General features: G+C 51.8%; 1 protein-coding gene across 12 annotated transcripts in view; it reads right to left on the reverse strand.

The window, feature by feature from the left end:
* Positions 1 to 22005, reverse strand: part of SMARCA4 (SWI/SNF related, matrix associated, actin dependent regulator of chromatin, subfamily a, member 4) — an 86129-nt gene extending 64124 nt beyond the window's left edge. For 7 of the 12 annotated variants that reach the window (XM_036845606.1, XM_036845603.1, XM_036845602.1 and 4 more), the window contains exons 1-5: positions 6853 to 7074; positions 4886 to 5018; positions 3525 to 3923; positions 3134 to 3232; positions 1964 to 2222 (exon numbers count right to left, since the gene is read on the reverse strand). In XM_036845606.1, coding sequence (XP_036701501.1) covers positions 1964 to 2222; positions 3134 to 3232; positions 3525 to 3923; positions 4886 to 5018; positions 6853 to 7074 — 1112 coding nt within the window. Of the gene's footprint in view, positions 1 to 1963; positions 2223 to 3133; positions 3233 to 3524; positions 3924 to 4885; positions 5019 to 5552; positions 5618 to 6852; positions 7106 to 21734 lie in introns of those variants that run through there. The other 5 variants (XM_036845604.1, XM_036845598.1, XM_036845597.1 and 2 more) reach the window with 4 other exon arrangements.
* Positions 22006 to 24916: the final 2911 nt, after the last annotated feature.

Below are 24916 nucleotides of genomic sequence, written 5' to 3' on the forward strand. Positions count from 1 at the left end.
CGGCAAACAGGAAACCTGACGGGGCGCAGCTGGCTTCTGGCATGTCAGCAGTGGGAGCCAGCCACTGGAGTCAGGCGGGCCAGGGTCTCCATCCCAGCCCTGGGAATCTACTTAGCCCATGAGCCTCAGTGTCCTCAGCTATGAAGTGGGGAGACCCCTCAGAGCAACCCTACAGGCTTGGTCTGAAGTTCAAATGGGATAATCTCCTTACTCGGTCTTTCACACACTTATTGAGCACCTACTGTGTGCCAGGGACCACTCCAGGTGAAGGGATTCAGCACTAAACAAGACTAACAAGGCTGTTTGTTGCTCTCATGGAGCTCACAGCATTATCAGGACGACAGGCCTTAAGGAGTTAAAAAATTAAGTATCTATGGTAATTCCGGAGAAGGACTTTGAGGAGGGTCCTGGAGGGGAGGGGTCGGGGGTGGGCAGGGCCTCTATAAGGTGGGGACCTTGGCAATAAAGCTTAAATAACCACAAAGAGTCATGCAGAACATGTGCAAAGTCCCTGCGGCAGGAACAAGTCTAACCTGTTTAAACAGAAAGAGGAACCGGGACAGTCAGGTAGATGAGGACAGAGCATTGGGCAGGGGCTAAAGAGAAAAGCGTTACTCGATGGATAACAGGAAGCCAGTTTTAACCCAGGGAACAGATCTAACATAAGTTAATTGTAAAAAAGAGACTTCAAACTGCTGTGTGGGAAACACTGCACAGGCAAGGATGGGAGCAGGGAGGCCAGGGAGGAGGTGTAGATCAGATGGCAGGGTGAACAGCGTTGGGGGGAAGGGAGCTGAGAGGGTTCACCAAGGGGACACCGAGGATGAGGGAGTACAAGTGAGGGTCAAGGAGCCGAAGGGTCCATGGTCCATTCAGCTGCTGCATGAGAACAGAGACAGAAGGGAAAACTGGGGGGCATAAGGCCATCTGGACAGGCCATCTTTAAGCCGTCCAGATGGAGCAGGTGGGGAGGCGCCTGGGTACAGGGGCTGGAGCTCCAGGGCACGTCATAGCTGGAGATGCACTCCGTTGACAGTCATTGGCACAGATTTACTGATGCAGCTGGGGATTTACGGTGAACAGGCACAACCCCATCCCCTAATGGAGCTGACATTTACCAAGGGAGGCCAGCCCTGAACAGGTTATAAATGCAGTGGAGAAACAGGGGAGCACGAGGTGCTCAGGGAGTGAATCTCAGGTGCCCCCAGCAGTGTGGGACAGGGTGATACAGACCTACTGTGCACCAGGCATCTCACACAGCGCCCAGCGCTCAGGAGGCCTTGGCAAAGCGACCAACAACTACTGATGTTTGAGGAACATCCACCGCAAAGCTTGCCAGGTGGCTTTTTGAGTGCGGATGAGCCAAAAGTTGGATAATACACTGTGTTGGAGAGGTGAAACAGCACTTTCACTCCAACACATACAATCTCCATGGAGGGCAGTTTTGCAGAACTGATGAAATTTCCACGTGCACGTAAATCCCCTGCACCCAAACTATGCCGTGTTCACAAATTTATTCTGACATAAATGCACACACGTGAAATGAGAAATATGCAAGTGTAGTTACTACGGCATAGTTTTACCGAAAGATTAGAGAGCACCTAACGTCCATTCGGGTAAGACACTGGCTAAATAAGTCACAGTAGAGCCACCAGGCAGAATGTGTCCAGAAAAAAAAGAGCTTATTTTGTACAAATAGGGGATGATCCCTAAGATATTTTGCTAGGGGAAGAACAGTGCACACGTCAGGTACCATTAGGGGACCGCACAGCCACTTGCACCTATCTGCCTGTACACATACTCGGTTTCTCTGGAAGGATACACACTGACCCAGAGAACCGGGAGGCTGGGGACAGAGGCAGGAGAGTGATCTCTGGCTGCATACCCCATAGGCCTTTAGAAGTGTGAACCACATCAACGCGTGACCTGGGGTGGGGGGGGGGGGGCGCGGCAACACCCTCACCTGTACTCCCGCTCCTGCAGGATCTCCACGGGGTCCAGGCCCCGCGGCTTCTGGATGGGGGTGATGCGGCTCTGCTTCTGGTGGAGCGGCACCATGGGGGCGGGCTGGGCCGGCTGCCCCGGCGACTGTGTCTGGGGCGGCATCACGGGGGAGGCAGCAGGAGGGACGGCGGGGGGTGCAGGCGAAGGGCGACCCGTTGGCTGCGGGGGGATCAGCTTCTGAGGTGTGCTTGTGGGGGCAGCAGCATTCGCCATGGGTCCTGAGGGGAGTCAAGAAGCAGGGCACAGCGTTGAATTCTGAGTCCGTTCCAGGTGGAGATGACAAGCCTGCTGGGCGTTTACTGCCCTGGGGACTAACTCGTCCCCAAGGCTGACAAGGCCTGGGCAGCTCCCCATAACCCCCACCTCTCACTGCCACACCACTCCTCGCCTATGGGGCTCGCTTCCTCCTCCTCCTCCAGATCTCAGCCTACAGGCCCCTTCCCCAAAGCCCCCTACTGGTCCAAGTGCTGAGTCTGGGTGTGCTCTTGCTATGCTGTGGCCTCACAGGAGCAGCAGTTGCCTGCCTTTCATCCACCCCAGCTCCAACGGAATCCTATTTAAGCGATTAGCCCTTCAATGCCCATCACTGAACCTCAGGGCCCGTGAGGATGGGGAATGAGTCCGTTTTATCCACTGCTTTGACCTAACAGATGTGACCTTCAAATAAGTACTAACTACATTTTACACAGAACACAGGAGAGACAGAACCCCGAGCCGCCCTGCCATCCTGCCTGCCTCTCACAGCTCTGGGAGGGAAGAGAGTCAGCCATAACCTCCAGGCTCGGGACACTGCGTCCTGAAGGACGCTGCCTGCAGCTGCAGCCGGGCCTCTCACTTGAGTCCCACGGTGGACTCAGTCATTAGTATCCTTCTCTTCCCGCGAGCAGCTTAGAAACCCCAGGGTCACCGCGAGCCACAAGACAAGGGTGGGCAGGTATAGAGGAATGGAACCAAACCCAAGCCTTTGGGAGCTGAGCAGTGCCAGGTGAGACCCAAAGAAGACGGCAGAGGCAGCGAGGACGCGTCCTCGGCCCGCTCTCTCTGACCGGGCTCATCTCAGGGTCTGCGTGATGCAAACTTGACATGGGAGTCAGGGCACAGACGTGTCACCAGAACAGAGGGAACTTACCTTCAGGCCAGGGCTTGGGAGGCCCTCCGGGGGGCTGCCCGGGCATCCCGGGGGGCACGCCTGAGGGTCCTGGAGGGGGCATGTTGGGCCCTCCCATACCTGCACGCAGGGAGAAATGGACAAGAGGATAAAACGCGTCCTGTGTTTCTCCCTGCACCTGCCTCCCTGGGCAGCCCTGGCTCCAGGGGACACACCCAACAACAAGCCCCTCATTGTGGGCACCAGGGGAGAAAGGGGGCAGCTGGAGAAACATTTATCACGACAGCAACCCTGCTGTCGGGGAAGCCGATGGGCGGCAGAGTCCAGAGCTGCCCGACACTGATGCCCACACCCCTGTCAGTTTGCTCTGAGACCCCTCCCTGCCCCGAGGGCCATGGGTGGTGGGCCTTACCGTGAGGCCTGCTGTAGTTTGGAGGTGCTGGTCCAGGACCGGGGCCTGGCCCGGGCCCAGGGCCAGGTCCTGTTGCGGACACAGAGGGTGGAGGTAGTGTTGGCATCTGCTGCTGCATCCCGGGCATCGGCCGCTTCCCCTGCACTGCCATCTGCAGGTGGTCAGGGAGGGGCTGCCCCCGGGCCAGCATCTTGTAGGCCATGATCTGAGCTCTGAGCTGGTGCAGCTGGTTCTGGTTAAAGGGGGTCGGGCCCCGGTTCTGCTGCCCCAAAGCCTGGGGGTCAGCACCATCCAGCGGGGCGCCTCCAGGCCCGGACGACATCTGCGGGCCCGAGGACGGGCCGCTGGCTGGAACCGGACTGGAGGCGTGCTCGGAGCCACCCAGGGGCGAGGGGTAACCTGCGGGGAAACGTGGATCCGAGCGGTCACTCGGCAGCACATGTCCAGTAATTTTTAAGGCAGAGACGGGAACCCTTGCCTGCTTACACTGGCCCCTACCCTGAGATTTCGTTCCCATGATTACACTGGCCCCTACCCTGAGATTTCGTTCTCATGATTCAAACAAGAGGCACCCAGAGGGCACACGCTCGCAGCTTGGTTGGTGGCCTGCACAGCAGGTTTGGTTCGGCCCATCTCTCAGTAACCTGCCAACGATTAAAGCTGAGATGTCACACAGATCTGGGCTTTCTCTGGGCCTGCCCCCCTGCCCCTCGGCTTGGCCAGGCCCACTCCTCTCACTTCCATTACCTGCGGAGCCCCTGAGCTTCCCACCCCGTGACAGGAAGCCATGTACCCCATCGCTTCTCAAACTTCCCTGTTCAGAAAAGTACCTGGAGGGCTTGTTAAAGCTGAGTCCCGCCCCGCTCCTGAAATTCTGACTCAGCAGGTCTGGAGCAGGGCTGAGCCCAGGAGTCTGCATTTCTTCTTCTTTTTTTTTTTCGGCTGTGCCACGCGGCTTGCGGGATCTTAGTTCCCTGACCAGCGATCAAACCCAGGGCCCCGGCAGTGGAAGCACCAAGTCCTAACCACTGGACCGTCAGGGAAATCCCAGGAGTCTGCGTTGGGTGGCACCAGAGCTGCTATCCCGAGGAGCCCATCCTGCCCAGGGCTTGTCTAACACCCAGCGCTGAACACAGTTCTGTCCCACCAGTATCCGCTCTCCTAGGGCTGCTCCAAGACAAGACGCCCTGAACAGGGCACCAGCCAGGCACAAGCTAAACAGCCCCCTGTGGCAGGGTCTCCCACGAGGCTCAACTGTCCTAGGTCCTCTGAATCCATGCGTGGGTGACCCGATTAGGAAAATGACCTCGGGACTTCTGGAGGGCAACAAACATGAAGAAAGAAAAGAAAGGAAACCATACCTTGGGAGTGCTGGTCCATGGGGCTTGGCGGGGGCCCCATCCCGGCGTGGCCCCCCGACCGCATCCCCATCCCCTTCATCTGGTTGTAGCGGGGGTCGTCCGATATGCCCTTCTCGTGCATGGACTCCATTGGCTACGAGAGTGGACAACAAGGCAGGATCAGCAAGGGGGGAAGGGAAGAGGCTGCACAGAAAGGCGCTGAGTGAGAGGAGCTCAATATCACTAATAATGCCCATCCAAAGTCGCCACGGCATTTACTGAACCGCCAACATGACCAAGTGGCTTAGGTCCAAGACATGGTCCTGACATCTACTTAGGTGTCAAGGCAGGTGCATGAAATAGTGCCACCCAGGGAACCTGCAGATTGGCGGTCTAGAGGCAAGGGGACAGCTGGACTAGGACATCAGGGAGAGGGTGAGGAGACACTTTCAGACAGCCAAAATCTCACAAGGAAAGGCCACACATAGCTCCAGGTCAGGAGCAGTTTTAGCTGGGACACCAAGCTCCCTGTTCATCATCACAAGAAGACCTTGTGACCACAAGTCTTTGGAAGGGGGACCCTCTTGCCTGGGAGACTGTAAGTCAGAGAGACGGGCAGTAACTCCTGCCCATGAAGTATGGTAACAGTATGTCAAATGTCCTCACTGATCCGAGATTGGCCTCCCACCTGCTAGCTGGGAGGGAGGCTGTCTGCAGCATCGTTCTGCCCCTCCGCGGAGGCTCGATCAGATCCTGGTGGGACAGAAACACACATTTTCCCTCCTGATGCTCAGCACTAAGCACTCCCCCTACGGAACGGCTGGGAAAGGGGACATTTTCCGAGACCCTTCCAGGCCCTCTGTAGGCCCGGTTAATGCAAACATCCAGCTCTCTGGTCTAATAGTTGGCCCAGCAAAGTCAGCTACAGCTCAGTGTGCGCCGTGAGAGGAGGACGAGAGGGCACCGGGCTGGGAGCACGAGGGCCAGCTTCACAAGCAGAAGAAGCAGGGGGCCCTCGGGATGCTGAGGAGAACCCTGGGTGGGGCCCACCGGGTGGGGCCCACCCTCTGCTCCTTCTTCCCTGGGCTGGTGGAGCTGACTGATGGGCTCGCCTCCCCCAGAGCAGGAGCTCTGTGCAGGCAGGTGAAGGGCACCACCAGACTCAGCTCCTAGGCCAGACACATGGCAGGCGTCTGACAAACATGTGTCAAGTGTCCAGGAGGAAGAAACAAAATGGTCAGAGAGGGAAAAGGAGATGGTGCTAGAGGAGAAGCTGGCCTCAATCAGCGTGTGTGTGGGGGTGGGGGGATGGGGGGAGATCACCAACAGCTTTCCAAGAGGGAAGTGACAAGACAGATACTGTATAGAAGTTGACAAAAATCTATGGGGGATGGGGAGGGCAGGGAGTCACCTCACTGTGTGGGAGGTCAGCGGTGTGGCACATGCCTGAGGGGCTGGGAGGGCCGGAGGGGTGAGATGGCTCTGCCACCAACTCACTGAGTGACCATCTCTCTGAGACCTTACTTCCTCGTCTGCAAAATGGGCAAAATACTGTCCATAACATGCTATCCATAAGAGGGTATTTTCCTCATTTCCTTCAACCACCGCCCAGGAATGCAAAGAGAGAGCACAACCATTTGTGTTAAAAGAGGTTTTTTTCATCTCACTGGCAAAAGCATCCCTGATCAACTCAGGTAAGTGGTTAAGACAGTGGTGTCCGAGTACAGGATCAAGTGGGGACAAAGGGCACCTGCTGCTGTGCTCCGTGAGTTACCCGGGTGAGCCGAGCAGCCCGAGTGGAGGAAACCATGGGCTGTAAGCCATCTTTCAGGATTTGGACATTTTTAATTCATTAATAAAACAACGGGCGTGAGAGACAGAGGGTGGGGTGGCTGCCGGCTCGCAGCGGAGGCCAGGATGTGCTGCTCACCCTCCCGTCTCTGATGGTGAGGACCAGCTGGTGGGGCAGCGGGCCCAGGGCTCCCTACCTTGTGCATCTGGTGCATGTTGTCCTGAGGGTATCCTCCAGGCCCCTGGGTCGGGATGGGGTGTCCTGCTGAGGGAGGCCCTGGGCTGGGCCCCATCATGCTGTGGGCGGAGCCGGGTGAGGGACCTGGGCTAGGGCCCAACATGGCTCCAGGGGAGGGGCCCGGGCCCGGGGAAGGGCCTGGCCGAGGAGTTCCGCCCAGGGGTGGGTCTGGAGTGGACATCTTCACGGGAGCTGCGGACAGTGGTCTCCTGCTGGAAGAAAGTCCCAGTCAGCGTGGGGGTCACGGCCATCGGCTGGGCGGGTCAGGGCAGGTCAAGGACGATCACACACAGTCATGTCAGAGCACCCATCTGACAGGGAGTTGGCGCCTTTGACGGGCACCCCCAGTCACCCAGTCCTTTCTCCTCCATTCCTCTCTGAGGAGGTGATACATCAGGCACCCAAAATCAGATCAAAGTCCCCCGAGGAAGGGGTGGGACTCAGGAGGTGGAGGCACCAGGTGATACTGCCTCACTTCCCCTGGTATCTTTCTGATTACAACAGAGAGGACGTCGCAGGGCAGTGCTGACACACCCTTCACATCACTCCAACACTTGCTCATCTTCCTATTTAAGAAAAAAGAAGAACGTGACTAAGGCTCAAAGCCTTTGCTGGCAACAGCATCTGACTGGACCTTCATCAACTAAAACAAATATTCACAGCAAGTAATGCTGGTTTCCACTTAAGGCAGTGAGACCAAGTTTCCTTTAAAATACATGAATTTAAGTTTTAAAAGTAGGCTCCTTTAAAGAGAAGTATTACAGAACTAATGGCACTCTGATATCTCAAATACTTCAAAAGTGATATTCAAGTGCTGTAAACTAAAAACTGATGCCCGGAACTATGACCCCGAGCCTCCACAAGATCCAAAAATCAGGTAAAAAAATATCCAATGATGTTGGTAAGTTATGATTGCTATGATTGGTCTGTGAGCTGATAAATTTTATAAGTGCTCCCTACAGTAAGGGTTCAGTTTTCAGGGAACCCTCAATATGTTATGACTGTAAGTTCTATGGCTGTAAGTAAAATTCTCTTTAACAACCCCTTTCCTGATAAAGGAGTAATACATTCTCAGTGCTGAAATCTGGAAAACATAAAAAGAATACAGAAACTTAAAATTACCCATCGTCCTACCAGACACAGAGGTTAAGTGCTTGCTGGCCCTGCAGAGAGCAAGAAGCAACCCTGCCCTCCTTACCCCTCCCAGCAGGGTATGTGTGGGGAGAGAGGGCTGCAGCTCCTCAGAGACCCCCAGAGCTATGACGATGGAGCCCTCTCAGGATGGAGAGCTGACCGGTGTTCCCGCTGGGACCCGGCCACACTCCAGTGCTTCTCCTTCGAGGCTATTACACACACAGACACTCGCTCTACAGAATTACTCAGCACATTCTAGGCCAGCTTTCTCTTCAGAGAATCATACCTACGACCTTTTCATCATTTAACAGTCTTCAAGACACAAATTCTAGCAGTTCCACCAAGTTCCCTGGTGCTGATGCATCCCGAGTTATTTAAAAGCCCCTCTTTATTTATTTACTTTTTAATTGGAGTATAGATGATTTACAATGTCGTGTTACTTGCTGCTGTACAGCAAAGTGAATCAGTTGTACATATACATATACCCACTCTTTTTTAGATTTTTTTTCCCATACAGGCCATTACAGAGCACTGAGTAGAGTTCCCTGTGCTCTAAAGTAGGTCCTTATTAATTATCAAAAGCCCCTCTCTTGTTGGCATGCCACAAATCTGCTTTTGTTTCTGTGGACTTTTTGGTTTGGGGAATGAATCTCTTTGCCCCTAAGCTCTACTGGGCTCTCCTGATTCTAAGGATAAATCTTGAAAAAGTACAGGAACATTTTTAATTCTCTTGACTCAAAAAAAAAAAAAAAGTCTTCATTTGAAAGGTGGGGGTATATCTTCCTGGATAACAGATCAAAAGCCCGAACTTCTTCAGTCCAGTTTCATGACTAAATAACTGGAACAGAGAGGGTCAGAAATCTTGGCAGAGCCAGGACCAGCAGCTGTCACCCCTGCCTGCTTGTGAACACACCTGACCTTACGAGAAAACACTCCACCATCCTCCCGGCATCCCTGATCTCCTCCAAAGCTCAAGGAGCCTCAGTGCTGGACCTTAAATACACCTAACAGGAGTGCTGGAGAACTGACATGTGCTCACAATCCCTTCCCCACAAATCCAAAACCCAATACGCTCAAGGAAAAAAATCAAACTTTAAAAAAAAATAAATTCGAGACAAATTCATTTGGAAGCAAAATCTGACCTGATTCAAAAAGACCTGTACTCAGAAAATTCTAAAACTCTGATGAAAGAAACTGAAGAAACACAAACAGATGGAAAGATACACTGTGTTCATGGACTGGAAGAATCAGTGTTGTTAAAATGACCAAATTACCCAAGGCAATCTACAGATTCAGTGCAATCCCTATGAAAATACCCATGGCATTTTTTACAGAACTAGAACAAATAATTCTAAAATTTGTAGGGAAACACAAAAGACCCTGAATTACCAAAGCAATACTGAGAAAGAAGAACAGGGCTGGAGGTATCATGCTCCCTGACTTCAGACTACACTACAAAGCCAGAGTAATCAAAAGAGTATGGCACTGGCACAGAAACAGACACACAGATCAATGGAACAGAATAGAGCCCAGAAATAAATCCACGCATTTATGGTCAATTAATCTACAACAAAGGAGACAAGAATATATGCAGAAAAGACACATGCACCCAAATGTTCATAGCAGTATTATTTACAGTAGCCAAGATATGGAAGTAACCTAAGTATCCAGCCACAGATGAATGGATAAAGATGTGGTGTGCGTGTGTATATACACACACACACACACACACACACATATATACAACAGAATATCACTCAGCCATAAAAAAAAGAATGGAATTTTGCCATTTGCAACATGGATGGACCTAGAGGGTATTATGCTTAGTCAAATACGTCAGAGAAAGACAAATACTCTGTTGTCACTTATATATGGAATCTAAAAATAAAACAAATGAACATAACAAAACAGAAACAGACTCACAGATATAGAGAACTAATGGTGACCAGTGGGGAGAGAGGAGAGGGAGGGGCAAGATGGCGGTAGAGGATGAGGAGGTACAAACTACTATGTATAAAATGAATAATCTACAAGGATATATTGTACAGCATAGGGAATACAGTCAATATTTTATGATAACTTTAAATGGAGTATAATGTACAAAAACGTCTGAATCACATCGTACACCTGAAACTAATATTGTAAATCAACTATACCACAATTAAAAAAAAAAAAAAATTTGACCTGATTCAGCTCCATGTGAATATTCACACATTCTGCCGCACAAACAGGATGCTGTTTGCCCTGCCACGTGACAGCGGTCTGCACCCTGTATCTCGTTTGCTAAAATGCTGATTCTAGAGTTGGAAACCTCTGGTCCAGGGGTTTGTCTACAGGGTGGATGCACCAGCAGTCACACTTCCCAGGTGGGCAGCCGAGTGATACGGACGTGGCCGTGGCTGGACTGAGGATGATGGCTCCTCGGGGCTCCCTTCTGGGCCCTTTGTGTCCACAGGCCCTCTCTTCGGGTCCACAGAGCGCTGCTGAGGCGGGAAGAGGGACAACAGTCCTGCAGCTCCTTAAGGAACCTGTGGCATCTGGCAGCTCATGGTTTCTTTCTCACCTGGAGGTCTCCACTCCAAGTCAAGCCAACTGAAACTGATGGCAAAATAAAATCCACACCACCCTCCTATCTAAAGACAGACGAACCGATGTGCCTCTGGAAGGACAGCTCTTCCCAAGGTCCCTCTAGGAATCAACTGCCTCCTCTCACAGCACCACTAACGTCATCGGTGACACACAGCAGCTCACCAAAGACATAGGAGGGCAGTGAAAAAGACTTTCACGCCCGAGTATGGCAACCTTCGCCTTCAAGAAGCATGGGCTTTCACAAAACCCTTTTTAAATGGCATTTCCTTCAGAAGCTGCCACCTCTGAAGGGTCAGGTTGCAATGAAACAGGTACGGAGCCACCGTCAGCAAACTCGTTTCTGGACTTGAAAGCTCAGACACACGTGGCAACGACAGTAAAGGAGATCCAAAAAGTGCAGACACAATGCAAAACCATCCTGAGCAGCAAAGCAGGTAGGGTTCCATCAAAAGCCCCACCAGGGGTTGGTGCTGGTGCCACCTGTGGACACAGGAGGGCAGTCCTACAGCATAGCGTTGGAGAGAACAGAAAAATGGAACTGGGGAGCGGCTCTCGGGTCCTTGGTGTAGTACTGAGGAGGGGGATCTTGAGTTCTGGCATACCTAAAGTGCCCTGATCGTAGGTATACAGCTGGATGAATCCTAGATCAGACATAGCACTTCCAACATTCCAGAAGGGGTCTTTGGCCCCTTCCCATCCAGAACCACCCTCCCGGTGGAACTCCTGTTCTGACTTTCTCACTGTAGGTTAGTTTCGCTTGTTACTGAACTCAATCTGAAAAGAGGGTCAGGGACTTCCCTGGCGGTCCAGTGGTTAGGACTCTGCACTTCCTTTTGCAGGGGGTATGAGTCTGATCCCTGGTCAGAGAACTAAGATCCCATATGCCGTGCAGTGTGGCCAAAAAAAAAAAGAAAAAAGAAAGAAAAGAAAAGAGGGTCATATAGTTTACTTCTGCTCATCGCTAGGTCTGGGAGGGGCGGGCATCCACGCAGTTGGATGCTACTGTCAATTCTCCTGTTCCCAGATGTTGTGCTCCCAGGTTTTAGCACACATAAAGCTGCTGTGAACAGTGTCATTTGGTGGATGTGGGCGCTCATTTTCCTTGTTTGTCCAGGAGGGGAACTGCTGGTCATGAGGGAGGCATAACTTCACCTTGGCAGATATTGTCAGTTTTCCAAATCAGCATGACAATCACATACACCACCCTCCCTGCAGCAGCTGGGTGAGCGTTCCAGTTCCTCTAAATCAACTCTTGGTGCTGTCAGTCTTTTTAATTTGTAACCGTTCTGGTGAGTGTATAATCGTACCTTATTCCAGTTTTAATTTGCATTTCCCTTGTGACTAATAGTGTTGCACCTTTCCATATGCTTACTGGCCACCAAGAGGTCCACTTTTGTACAGGCTGTAAGCTTTCACTAACATTTTATTGGGGATATGTGGTTGCTATTACTGTCTCCCAGCGATGAAGAGAAGTTCTTAATTTTAATGATGTCCAATGTATCAAGTCAGTTCTTTTATGGTTAGTGGTTTTGGGGTCCTGTTTAAGAAATCTTTGACTACCTGTGACAATGAGAAATAATATATTTGGTCTCTGCCTTCAGTTCCTGACAGAGTTCCTAAAACCTGTGTAGTGATAGGAGTGATAAGAGCATCTTACACAGAGCTCCAAAATCCCTTAGAATTTCCTCAGTGATAGGAGTGTCTTTTGTTCTAATGAGGCTACTCTAGGTGGGCTCCTGGATGGCTTCAGGATGGGAGCTGGTCGTCAGAAAGATCAAACCATGGTGAGAAGCTTAGAACCTTCATCCCCACCCCATTCTCCAGTGAGGGGGGAGGGGCTGGAGATTGAGTTAATCGATCATGGTTACGTGATGAAGCACCATAAAACCCCTAAACTATGGCATTCAGAGAGCTTCTGGGTTGGTGAACACATCCACGTGCCAAGAGGGTGGTGCACCCCAACTTCATGCGGACAGAAGCTCCTGCGCTCCGGACCTTTCCAGACCTCACCCTATGTATCTCTTCTGGCTGTTCATCTGTATCCTTTATAAACTGGTAAACATAAGTGTCTTCTTGAGTTTTTTGAGTTGTTACAGCAAATTATCAAACCTTATGAGGGGGTCATGGGAATCCACGTTTGTAACCAAGTTGGACAGAAGTGTGGATAACCTTGGGACCCACTACGTGCGACTGGCATCTGAAGTGGGGGGCAGTCTTGTGGGACTGAGCCCTTAACCTGTGAGGTCTGCACCAACTCTGGGTAGTTACTGTCAGAATTGAATTGAACTGTAGGACACCCTGTTTTTGTCCACAGGAACTTGGAGAATTGGTTGGTGTGGAACACCCACGTTTGGTGTCAGAAGTACTGTGACACTTTACTACCCAAGATCACGGAGATAGAGAAAGGGAAGGAATATTTTAAAGTCCAGGGGGATTGTGACTTGTTCCCGCCTCCTAGTGGTTTACAATTATTGAGGACGAATCAGTCACAAAGAAAGCGCAGGGAGGTAAGATCCAGTCAGAGAGGGGAGGGAAAGGAGTGGTCCCATTTGGTAATAAGGACAGGAATTTATTTCCTCACTGAGCCTGCACCACCACCCTACGAGGAAGGACTACCAGACAGAGGGGTCCCTGAGGCTCACAGGCCACCCAGTGGGTCAATGCAAGAGCTGGCGTCACAAGCCCAAGGCCATAGTAGAGCTCAGACTCTGAGCGTGGACTCTGCCACCTGCCAGTGGCACAACGCCGCACTCCCTGAGCCTGTTTCCTCTCTGCGGGCTGGGGCTGAGACCAGTCCCTCCCTCAGGGGTCGCTAGCTGTGTCACACAACCTAACACACGCCAGGCACATGCCAGCAGCAAGCGCTACCACGCTGCTGGTGAAATCAGCCATTAGCGCTCCGGACGCACGGCACTCAGGACAACAGGCTCAATTCCCTCCTCGGGAAGTAGAGGTTGCACGAGGCAGCTCCGCTGACCTGGAGGAGCAGCGGCTGCCTGAACGCCAGCACAGCCTTGGTGCAAGTGAGGACCAGCTGTCAAAACTGACCGCGGTCCAGCCTGACAATCAATGGATAGGATCTGGGCCACAAACTCTCCCTTGCCTTTTTAGCTCCCACTGCACAAAGGAGTTGTTCTTAGCCATCATCAAGCCAGCCCTTCCTGAGGTGCGGGGCTGGGCATGGCCCTGAGGAGAGCCAGAGAGGGTGTGGGACGGGATACCAATGTGCTCCTACCCAGGGCGGGCCAGACAAGTTCAGCCAGGAATTTCAGAAGAGAGATAAGATCTGAGGGCAAGGAACACCCCTCTCCCCAAACCCCTTCTTCCCTCATCACCAAACACCCCTGCCCTCCTCATACAGGAAACTAAAGATCTGGCATTTTCAGCAAAGCCCTTGGGTCCCCTAGGTCATCCTCAAGGCTGCCTCAGGGGGGTTCAGGTGGCTTTCTGGTGCTGCCTGGACTCCCGCAACAAGTCCCTCTCTGACAACTCACTTGGTGTCTGGGCTGGAAGAGGTGGGGCAACTTTGCACAACACAGAAATCCATCTCAAACCAGACAGACAACCCAAACCTAAGCAGGCGAGAAAAGCGAAGGACAAGGGGATGCAGGGGCCAAAATGGCAAAGCCACTAGCACGTGTGTGTCTGGGAGCCTCATCGAGATGTGTGTGGCCCGAGGGGCAGGGGTATTTGGGGGTTCCACGAGTGGGGAACGGAACCTTGGGCAGGTAGCCCGAAGGCATGTGACAGAAAGTAAATGTACTCCAGGGCCAGAACCAAAAAGCTGAAAACTAAAGACAGTTCAGGAGGCTGTGAGATGAAAACAGACTCCCAGGTTCCTGGGGCCAAAGGGTCTGGAAGGGACTCAGCCATTTCACCTCAGTTTCTCTGAGAAGCCCCCCAACTGCCGAACAACCAGAACTGCCCGCAATCCATGCTGTACAAGTCAAAGCATCATTAAAAATGAATGCGGGACACGGTACACGTGGACACAGAGGATGGTCCAAAATGAAGCAGGGGAACAAGGCATCGTCAAAGTTAGGGGTGCTTGGCCCGAACCCCACTTTACTAAGAAGAACAATTTCTGCACGTTAATCCGAGCACAGAAGCCAGAAAACACGTACCAAACTGCCAGCGGCTCTCTCTGGAGGCGTCTGTTGGGGAGCTTACACTTTCCACATCACACATTTCTGGACTTTTTCTTTGTGTGTTTGTTTTAACTATTACTTTTGTAAACAGATTTTTAAAAAACACTTTAAGGAAAAAGAAAAAAAAAAAGCCCTGGATCAGAAAAAATACCTGGGAGATAAACACCCAGAAAAGATGCCCCAAGAAGTGCCTTTGTGGAAATAAAGGAGGAAGATGAAAGGATCTGCGGACTGTGTTATTTTCCACCTACTTTCAACTTCACCAAAATCACTATGCCGACATTCACATGCGGAACCAGACCTGCTTGAGGATCAGAGGTCTAGTTTCTTCTTTCGTACCACTCTTAGCGTTTCTCTTAGAAATAAAAAAGGACCGTGGTGGCTGGCCACTGTGGCAGGACAGGCTGCCAACAGGCGATCGGGACCCTCTGAAATCTGCTTGCTGAGATTATGGGTTGGCTTTTTTTTTTTCCATCTTGCCTAAAAACCAGCTTTATATTTAAGTTTGGTCCCAGGATGGCTGCTCTTTTGTTTTCTGGGGCGTGGAGAAATTTGTTCGAAGACACATTTCAGCAGCAGCAACACTGCGGTCAAGTCAGGACCCGGCACTCAGACGGTGCAAGGTGGCCGGGCCGGATGGCTTCAGCAGAGCCAGCCCCATCTACCACATTTAAACTACAAAATGAGATTTCCACCTCCCCCATCCCCACCCCCGCCACACTCCACGACTAAGAAAACCCTCCACACCTGACCTGACGGTGTGGGGTGCACTAGTCCTCGAACCTGCAAGGACGTGCAGGGCGGGGCACCTGTGGTTTTAAGGACCGCGTGGAAATGGCTTATTCCTGAGACCCTGGGAAGCTGGCTGTTCTGTGGCATTTCCCTTGCAATATAATTAAGTAGCAAAACCTTGCCCTACATTTAAAAGGGAATGCATTTGAGAAACTAAAAAACCATGTCGTGATGATAAATTACAGTGTCTTCTCAGTTCTACCTCAGAGGTAGACATGCCAAATTGCTACCAAGTACTATTTTTAGCACTGGGAATTATATATCATTTCATTCATTGGAATCCTCCCCCCTGCCCTTTTTAAGTTTTTCATTCATCTGAAAACCACTGAAGAGTACCTCCCCATCTATAACATGGCAGGAGACATGAAGACAACCAGGCCAGCCCTCTGCCCTCGGGGAGTTCAAGCTCTAATCCAGCAGGGAGATAAACTGTCCACACTTCAAGAACACAAACACGAGCCTATCTACACAGGTGTTTTCCAAACTCTTTTTACCATGACCCAGACTCCAATGTGACCCAGCACAAACACGCATCAAGTAACCAAGACAAGTTGTACAGTTCTGTCCAGACCCTGCCCCCCGTGAAACTTGGGTAGACTCTCCTCCTTTTCTCTGTTAAGCCTGACCAAGCCCCGCTGGATGGACATCATGACCCACCACTGGGTCTGCTGTGGGGCCTGCTCTGTACTCAACACTGAGCACGATGCGTGACCTGTGCGTGTCCCCCATGACAGGGACGCACAAAGTGCAAGTGTGGCCAAGAATAGGTGGGGCGGCGTGGCACCTGTAACTGCCGAGTGTCACTCGTGACAGACCCCCAGCCACCCCCAAATACTTAGGGAGAACAAACTCTGCGCTGAACAGGGTTCTAGGCACTGGCCATGCAACAGAGAACAAAGTCCCTGCCTGGTGGGACGGACAACTGAGTGACAGAAACAAGCACACAAATAAATAGCACACAATGTCACGCAGTGGGTGGAAGTGCTATGAATAAAGTAGCAGGGTTAACGGTCAAGCTTACGGGAGGTGCGTTTCCAATCATGGTGGGCAGTGATGGGGACACATCTGAGCAGAGACCTTAAGTGAAATGGGAGCCAGTGGCTATGGACAGGCAGAGGGACCAGCAAGTGCAAAGGCCCTGGGGTGGGACCCTGAAGGAGGAGAGCAGGCGAGAACGGTGTGGCAGCAGATGAGGTCAGAGATGGGCAAAGAGGGCAGATCACAGGCCTCAAGGGCAGTGGTAAGGAAGTCGGAGTCTACCCTAGGTGCAATGGGAAACTACTGGAATGTTCTGGGTGAGGCAGCGACATGGTCCGATGATGGTTTTAGAAGACTTTTCTGTACAGGCAGATGGAATGGATGTGAGAGAATGAGAGGAGACAGGGATGACCAAGGTGACCAGCAGGGCCTCAGCTAGCACATGCCATTTGAAATATAAAGGGTGTCCCTTCCTTGGGGGCGACCAGCCCTGGAACCAGGCTTAGTTTAGCAAAGCCCAGCCAGGCTGGATTCCAGCCCCAACTTGCATCCCCTTGGTTCATGACTGGCGACTGAGGTGCCAACTGGGGACTATGGGAGAACCAGGGGGTTTTACGCTCAGAGAGGTTACGTTGTTTGCCCAAAATCACGTAGGAATAGAGTCCTGCCTACCTCAAGCCTGTCCAACTCTAATGCCTGAGTAACTGATTCAGGCTGAGGATCAGAAGACGGAGGAGGAGGAGGGTCTGGAAGAGCACAAGGTGCAGCAAAGAGAAGCACTCCAAAGGCGGGAGCCTCTGAGGGGTGTTTCGAGGAGGCAGATGAGGGCGCTCAGCGCGCTGGCGGTCCAGGCTGTGGCCGGATGTGTGCTCTGCGGTCATCAGGGCCAGAAGCAGCTCCCAGGGCACATCGAGCCCTGTGCTTCAGCGTCACCATCAGGACAAGGAGGCACCCACTGTGCCCCTTTACTGGGACTTTCAGAGCAAGGTGGGGTGGTACACATCAAACCCTGCCCCCTCAAGTCTCTCACTGTAACAGGTGAGGCAGCAACTGCCACTCGGCCACCTGCTTCCTGAACCAGCAGGGCGCAACCTGCCAGTGAAAGGAGAACTTAAACCACCCCAAGGAGCCATTTTAAAGCCCATCATCTTTTTCTTTTTCTTTTTTTTAATTTTATAGAAGTATAGTTGATTTATAATGTCGTGTACAGCACATTAATATGTGTATTCTTTTTCAGATTCTTTTCCCTTATACGTTATTACAAAATACTGAGTACAGTCCTCTGTGCTATACAGTACAGGTCGTTGGGAAAGCCCATTCTCTTTATCACACTCCTGCGGGTGGTAAACTTCACACTGAGCAAAACTCAAGACTGTTCCCAGTTACAAGTGCCCACACACAAAAATGAAGACATGGCCCTTCAGCAAAGTAACAGAACCCCAAAACAAAGCCCTGGAAACCAGTCTGGGTTTCTAGGAAGGGGCCAGCTACCTGTTTTCTAAAGAAAGCCCCTTCCCTGAGGGAACTGGAGGGAAATGGATGCATCCCTTTCCTTCCCTCTGCCCTGTGACATATGATCTCCCAAGAGACCCAGCTACACCTGGTGCCTCCCGCAAGGTCCTTCCCCACACAGGAAGATGAGTGGAGGCCAAATTTCTCATGCCCATCAAATCCATATCCTGAAAAATTTGCACGCAGCTAACAAAACTCCAAGATATCACCGATCCTATCAATGAGCTTAATACTTCTTAGGGATGACATCTGGAAGGTGATAGCAACAGCAACTGAGTTCTGATGTATTAACCCTCGGACATCTCCCTCCAATATTCTCGCCGCTGTTACTTCCCTTTTATAGTAGGTTTGGCGTATTCTTTTGATTTTAATTTAAAAAAAACCTCTCTCTTCAGTGTTCCAATCAACGTTACAAGTTATGAGGAGATATATGAAATGCAAAACAAACACTTGATATTTTTTAAAACCCATGCCACCAGACACACTTCCCTCTTTCCAATGCTGTATGGTGAAACTGCAAGCACACAATTTTTTTTTTTTTAAGCACACAATTTTTAAATTATTAAGGACAAAATGAAGGAGCTGATTCCTTTGCTACCACTTTGAAAACATACAGAACTATTAAAATGGGGCAAAAATCTGTTCTGTATCTCAACCCGCTAGGATGTTGTAGAGATCATAATATATGACAACGGCTACAAACTGTTTAGTCTTGTGTGTCAGGCATTGTCCTAAGCACTTAACGTTCGTCATCTGTCATCTTGTTGTTGTTTAGTCCTTGCAGCAATCCTACAAGTTCGGTACTATTACTGTCCCCCTTTGCAAATAAGGAGACAGGTAGGAGCGGAGAACAAGGTCCTTGTCTGCCTGTTCCCAGCTAAACCCCCAGCCCCCAGCTGTGCCTGGCTCGTGACAGGCACTCAATGCACACTTGTTTGCTATACGAACGGGGAACGCGTGGCTGGGCTACTTCTTGCACAACTGCAGGGGGCGCCATTCACGTTGTGCTCTGTCTCTGGTGACTGTGAACGCCCTCTGTGCCATGGTAGCCCTGATAGCCCAGGCCAAAATCTGCTGTCACGTCTGAGGACTTAAAACGTGCCAGGCACTGTCACCCCCATTGCCTTGAGGCACCAAGAGGGAAAGTGGCCAAGCCAGGAGTCAGACTTGGATGTTCGACCCGAGAATTCCTGGTGAAATATCCCTGGACCTTAGTTTCTTCACCTGCAGAACGTTCTCATGGGATATTCACCTAACACAACTAATCCCTCCCACTCTCCCACATCTGATAAACAGCTAGGACCTGAAGCTGGTCTAGGATTACCTCCCAATGTTTTGAGGGTCCGCAAGGAGTAGCAAAGGTATACAAATAAATATGTGTTTATGTTGGAGTGCTTTTCACTGACAGGAAGTTTGGAGACAACTGCACTGCCCTACACAGAAGCTCTGATGAGGTCACCCCACCACCACCCCCAGCTCAAAAACCTGCAAGATCAACATCTCCTGAAGTGCTGGACACAAAATGATTTTAAGTGGCATGCGGAAGAACGTTTATTATTTTCATAATTGTGTATGCATTGATTTTAAAGAAAATTATAAAAATATATATAACCGGCACATCAAACCTGGGATTTCTGGGATACAGAATGACTCTAACTTATGTTTTCAGTTTTTTAAAGAGTTAATTTACAAATACATACATATATAAACAATATTAACTCCAATAAATTGAGGGCTCGTTACATGCCAGGCTCTGCAGTGTGTTAAGCCACTTCGCATACTATCTTTTCAACCCTCATGACAATTCTTTGAGGTGGTCCCGCTGTCATACCTGTTTCACAAGTGGGGGGACCTACTGGTAAGTGTCTTGCTTGAGGTCAAACTAGGATTTAGAGCTGGCTGTGAATACAGGAGGTCTGATTCCAGAACTAGCACTCCACACCACCACCTCATATTAACCACCGCCCCACACACACCCTCATTGTTGGGGTAATGAGGTTTGGAAAACAATGGCCTGGAAAGTTTAAAAACAAAAACAAAAACAAAAACAAAACCAGCAACAGCAACTAACATTTATTGCCTACAACCCCCCTTCAGTCGTGTGCCAAGCACTTCACACACATGTTCACTCAATCCTCCCGCATACCCTCCTCATTCATCCACAAAGGTTCACTGAGGGCCTACTACGTGCTGGGCCCGGGGTACACTACAGGAGATCAGGTAGACACAGCTGAGGGCTCTGATGGCCCTTGGAGAAGAAGAGATGTATAATTACAAACTGGGGTAACTGCTACACAAGAAAGGTTCAGGGTGATGCGCGAGTGTAGCAGAGGGGAGCGATGACTGGTCCGGGCTGGTCAAATACAGCCTGGACGTCCTCCCTGATCCTGAGTAAAGGCCCCCCTCTTCCACGCAGCCTCCCTGATCTCCGGTTCCCATCACTCACTCCCCTGCGCATCCATCCACTGTGTTCCTCACACATGATAGGCCAAGGGGAGTTGTTCCCACATTTACCACCTGTTCCCCTACAGGACTGGAGAGGCTCCTCAGGGCACCTAACCTCCAACCATCGAACACCCAGTAGGAACTCAACAAATAATGAACAATAAAGGAAGAGATTGTACTGAACAACAATAATAGTGCTTCCCTCTAGCCAAGAACCATTTAACAGGCCTTCACCAACTCCATTTGTGGCATTATTCCCATTTCACATACGAAGACACTAAGAGGTTCAGAGAGATTAAGCTATTTGCCTCACGTCACACAGCTAAGTGACCAGCAACGCCAGGAATCAAACTCGAATCCGGTCTGTCAATTAAAAGTGAAAACTTGTTTCAAATTCCTGGTAAGTGGCTCTCACGCTTATTCCCTACTTTCCCCAAGGATTCACTGGGCGGAGGGGGGGGGGAATCAAGACTAGTGTCTTCAAGACCGGCACAAAACATCCTCTCCTGAAAAATCCACGTTTTAATTAAATAAAAGCCTTAATCTGGAAAATCAGTTGAGAGGAAGAGAAAAGGATGCAACACTAAAACAATGCTTTCAACAGCAGTTTCCCCGGTCCTTCCCCACTTGCTGCCGACCCCCGCTTCAGGGCAAACATTCTGAAGTCACTACTTGCGAGGGATTAGGAGAGTTATTTACCTTTCCTTGAAAATCTAAAATGACATGATTTTTTAAAATAAAATTTTAGGTCGGCTAACCCAAGGGGGCTGCTAATGTTCGTGTCCAGGCGACGCTGGACACACCGGGGGTTTTTCCTCCTGAGTTCCGACCGCAGCCTCGCCAAAAATTAACATTCGAGTCGGACCCGTTACAACGTAGCCAGAAAAGCCAGGACGCCTGGCTATTGTTGGAGCCCCGATGGGGGCCGGGCCCCTGGCCCGCCGACGGGGCTGCGAGCTTTGTCCTGCGACCCCGGCGAGAACGCGCGCGAAGGGCGCGCGGCCTCCACTTGGCCCGGGCCCCCACCCCACCGGCCCGCGGATACTGTAGCCGCCGCGGCCTCGCTGCACTGTGGCCTTCCCCGCGCGCGCGGTGCCGGCCAGGCTTCTTGACCCTCGGGCGCCGCCGTACCCCAGCCCCAATCCGGGCGCCAACGGCCCCCTCCACCCTCAGCGCCCTGGCTCCATTCAAACCGTCCTCCCAAGTCCCGCGCCGCGCTCACCCCGAGACCCGCGTTCCTTACCGGGAGTCGACGGCGCCGTCGCCTTCCCGGCGCCGCCCCCACCCCTCCGCGCGGGGCCGGGGGCAGAATGGGCGTCTCGTCTCTTCTCACGAAACAAAGAAGGCGCCGCCGCTGCCGCCGAGCGAGGGTAAGCCTGGCGCGCGCGCCCGCCCGCCTCAGCCACCCCCCCACCACGCCGCCCGCGCCCCCGCTGCGCGCGCACTCGTCACCTCCCCTCCCCCCACCACAGACAGCCTCTCTCGCTTCCGTCGCCGGCCCGGCCTCTTGCGCGTGCCCGCCCGCCCTTCCGCTCCTATCGCGCGTGCGCGCCCGCCTGGGGGTTGGGGGGGGGAAGTTGGGAAAGGTGGGTGGGGCCAGAGAGACCAAGCGCGCCCGACTCACCTCCCCACGCTGTGCGGGACGGTCCTGCGCCTGCGCGCGGGGGTCTTCGTCCTCCGCACGCCGCGCATCTCCACGCCGCCGGGCATGCGCAGAGCGGGTGGCACTGCGGCGGTTGTGGAGGAGGAGGTGGCTGAGGGAGGTGGGGGGATGGGGTGGCAGCGAGGTCTGAGGAGAAGGGGTGGCCGAGGGACCCTGAGACTCGTAAGTGAGGCCCCAAGGTCGTGCGTGAAGGCAGGAGGCGGACAGGCTGGGCCGGGGACGAGCAGAGCCGACCCCTGGGCCAAGGGCGGACCTAGGAACTGCTTTCATCCCTGGTCGGAGGATGGTGGTGCCCGTCCGGCTTTGCCGAACGGGCACCGACCGTGGCTGCCTTTTCTGCAAAACCTACCTAGGGCTATTAATTGGATTAGCAGATATCTGTTGACCTGCCCCAGGCTCAGGTGCTACGGAACCGAACAAAAATCTCACCCTCTGTGGCGCTCACGGTCTAGTGGGAGAGGCAGGCGCGGGGCTAGAGAATTAAGTAACATACACTTTGTTGATATGAAGACAGGAAGGGTCGTGGGAGTTTTAAATGGGGCAGCTAAGGAAGGCCTCGCTGCGAAGACATTTGAGTCAAGACATAAAAGCAGTGACGGAGAGAGCCTTGTTCCGAGTGTGAAGACCCAGAGCCTGTAGGCGGCTCGGTCTCTTTATGTTTTTAAAGTATCTCCGAGTCTGTGTATGTCGCGTTTAGCTCCGCAGCTGGACAGACGCTCCCCAAGGTCAAGTCCCACAGCCTATGACTGTCCCTACCCCTGCTTCTCTCAGGCCGGCTCTTCCTCATTTTTCAGGTCTCAGCTGACACATCACCTCCACTGGCCTTGCCTCCTTTTTGATCACTGCCTCTTTTTCCTTTCTTTCACAATTCTTGCGTACCCCTTTTATTTGTCTGTCTCACTCAAATGACACGATGTTGTAAATTTTAGTCCCTAGTGAATACCCAGCATCTAGTGTGTCGCCCCCCTCTGCCACATGCTAGATACTTAAAAAAAAATTTGGGGGGGGGGGCTTCCCTGGTGGCGCAGTGGTTGAGAATCTGCCTGCCAGTGCAGGGGAGTCGGGTTCGAGCCCTGGTCTGGGAAGATCCCACATGCCGCGGAGCGACTAAGCCCGTGAGCCACAATTGCTGAGCCTGCGCGTCTGGAGCCTGTGCTCTGCAATGGGAGGGGCCGCGATAGTGAGAGGCCCGCGCACCGCGATGAAGAGTGGCCCCCACTTGCCGCAACTGGAGAAAGCCCTCGCACAGAAATGAAGACCCAACACAGCCATAAATAAAAATAAAATAAAAAATTAAAAAAAAATTTTTTTTTGATTGAAAGAATAATAGAGATTCTATTGAGTGTGTATCATAAGCTCTTTGGGCCTTTCCAAGCCCAAGGTGAGTCCCTTGCAGCATAGAGCAGCAGGCGAGATCTTGGGCTGAAGCCAAAAAGACCTGAATTGAAAACCCGACTCCATTGTTAGTAGCTGGGGGATGCCAGGCAAGTGTACTGGACTCATCCACACTTCCTTTTCTTCACCTGTAAAATGCAAACAGTAACAGCACTCACCTCCACAGGTTGGTTATGAGGAATCCTTGAAAGCAGGCCACCTGGGAGTTCTCAGAACTTTAGCTTGTGACGTTGGGTAGTGGACAGGAAATGGGCAAATGGAGTCTGGACTTTGGTCTCTCTCATTCACTCAAGTAATATTTCTTAAGCGCCCTCAACATGCTAGACACTGAGCTGGTCATAGGCTTGCAGGCAGGGTTCCAGCCCTTGGAGCAGACAGTCCTTGAGTTCAGCTGACTGTCTCCCACATTGATCACACTAATACATGATAGGAGAGTCTAAGTGCAATGGAAGAAAAGCCCAGGGTGTGATGAGATCATAACATGGGGCCTTCCTGGGATTGAGGCGTCAGCTCGACCTCTCTGTATGCCAAGACCCGAAGGAGGAGGGCACTAAGTGGAGGAAACAGGATGTGCCAAGACCCTGAAGAGGGAAAAGAGCATGGGGACAGCTCCTGTGGCTGTGAGGGGGACGTCGGCAGTAGCAGGGCAGAGCAGGGCAGTGGCAAGGATCTCGAGGTTTTTCTGGAGCACAGTGTGAGGCAGTTGGAGGGCTTTAATCAGGAATCCCATGCTGCTCTGGCTGCAGGGTGGAGACTGGGCTGGCGGGGCAAGGAGCAAGGAGAGGAAGTGGGGAGCCCCTTTAGGCCATTGCAGTGGCCCAGGGTGAAGAGGGTGTCTTCACATCTAGAGGTAGATGAAATTGGAGTTAGAATGGATAAATATGGAAGTGGGACTGAGGTGAAGAAGGAGGGCCCTGTGTGAACTCCAGCTTTCTCTGCAGCTGGGACACTGGGGACGTGGACACTGGCAAGGAAGGATCAGAAGTCTTGTTTGGGGGGAATTCCCTGGCTGTCCAGTGGTTAGGACTCAGCACTTTTCATTGCAATGGCCCGGGTTCAATCCCTGGTCGGAGAACTGAGATCCCACAAGAGCCATGCAGCAAGGCCAAAAAAAAAAAAAGAGTCCTGTTTTAAGGACAAGATATCTTTTAGGAATAATCCTATAGACCAGTGGTTTATGGCTGTACAGTGAGATCCCAGCTTAAGCAAAACTGATGCCTTTAGCACTATACTTCTGTCTGTGATACATTATGAGTTAATTTTTGTATGTAGTGTGAGGTAAGATTGAAGTTCATTGTTTTCCATAGGTATATGCAGTTGTTCCATGCTGTTCGCTTCCCCCTTTGAATTGCTTTGGTGCTTTTGTC

The sequence above is a fragment of the Balaenoptera musculus genome, chromosome 3, assembly GCF_009873245.2.
Source record: "Balaenoptera musculus isolate JJ_BM4_2016_0621 chromosome 3, mBalMus1.pri.v3, whole genome shotgun sequence".
NCBI lineage: Eukaryota > Metazoa > Chordata > Mammalia > Artiodactyla > Balaenopteridae > Balaenoptera > Balaenoptera musculus.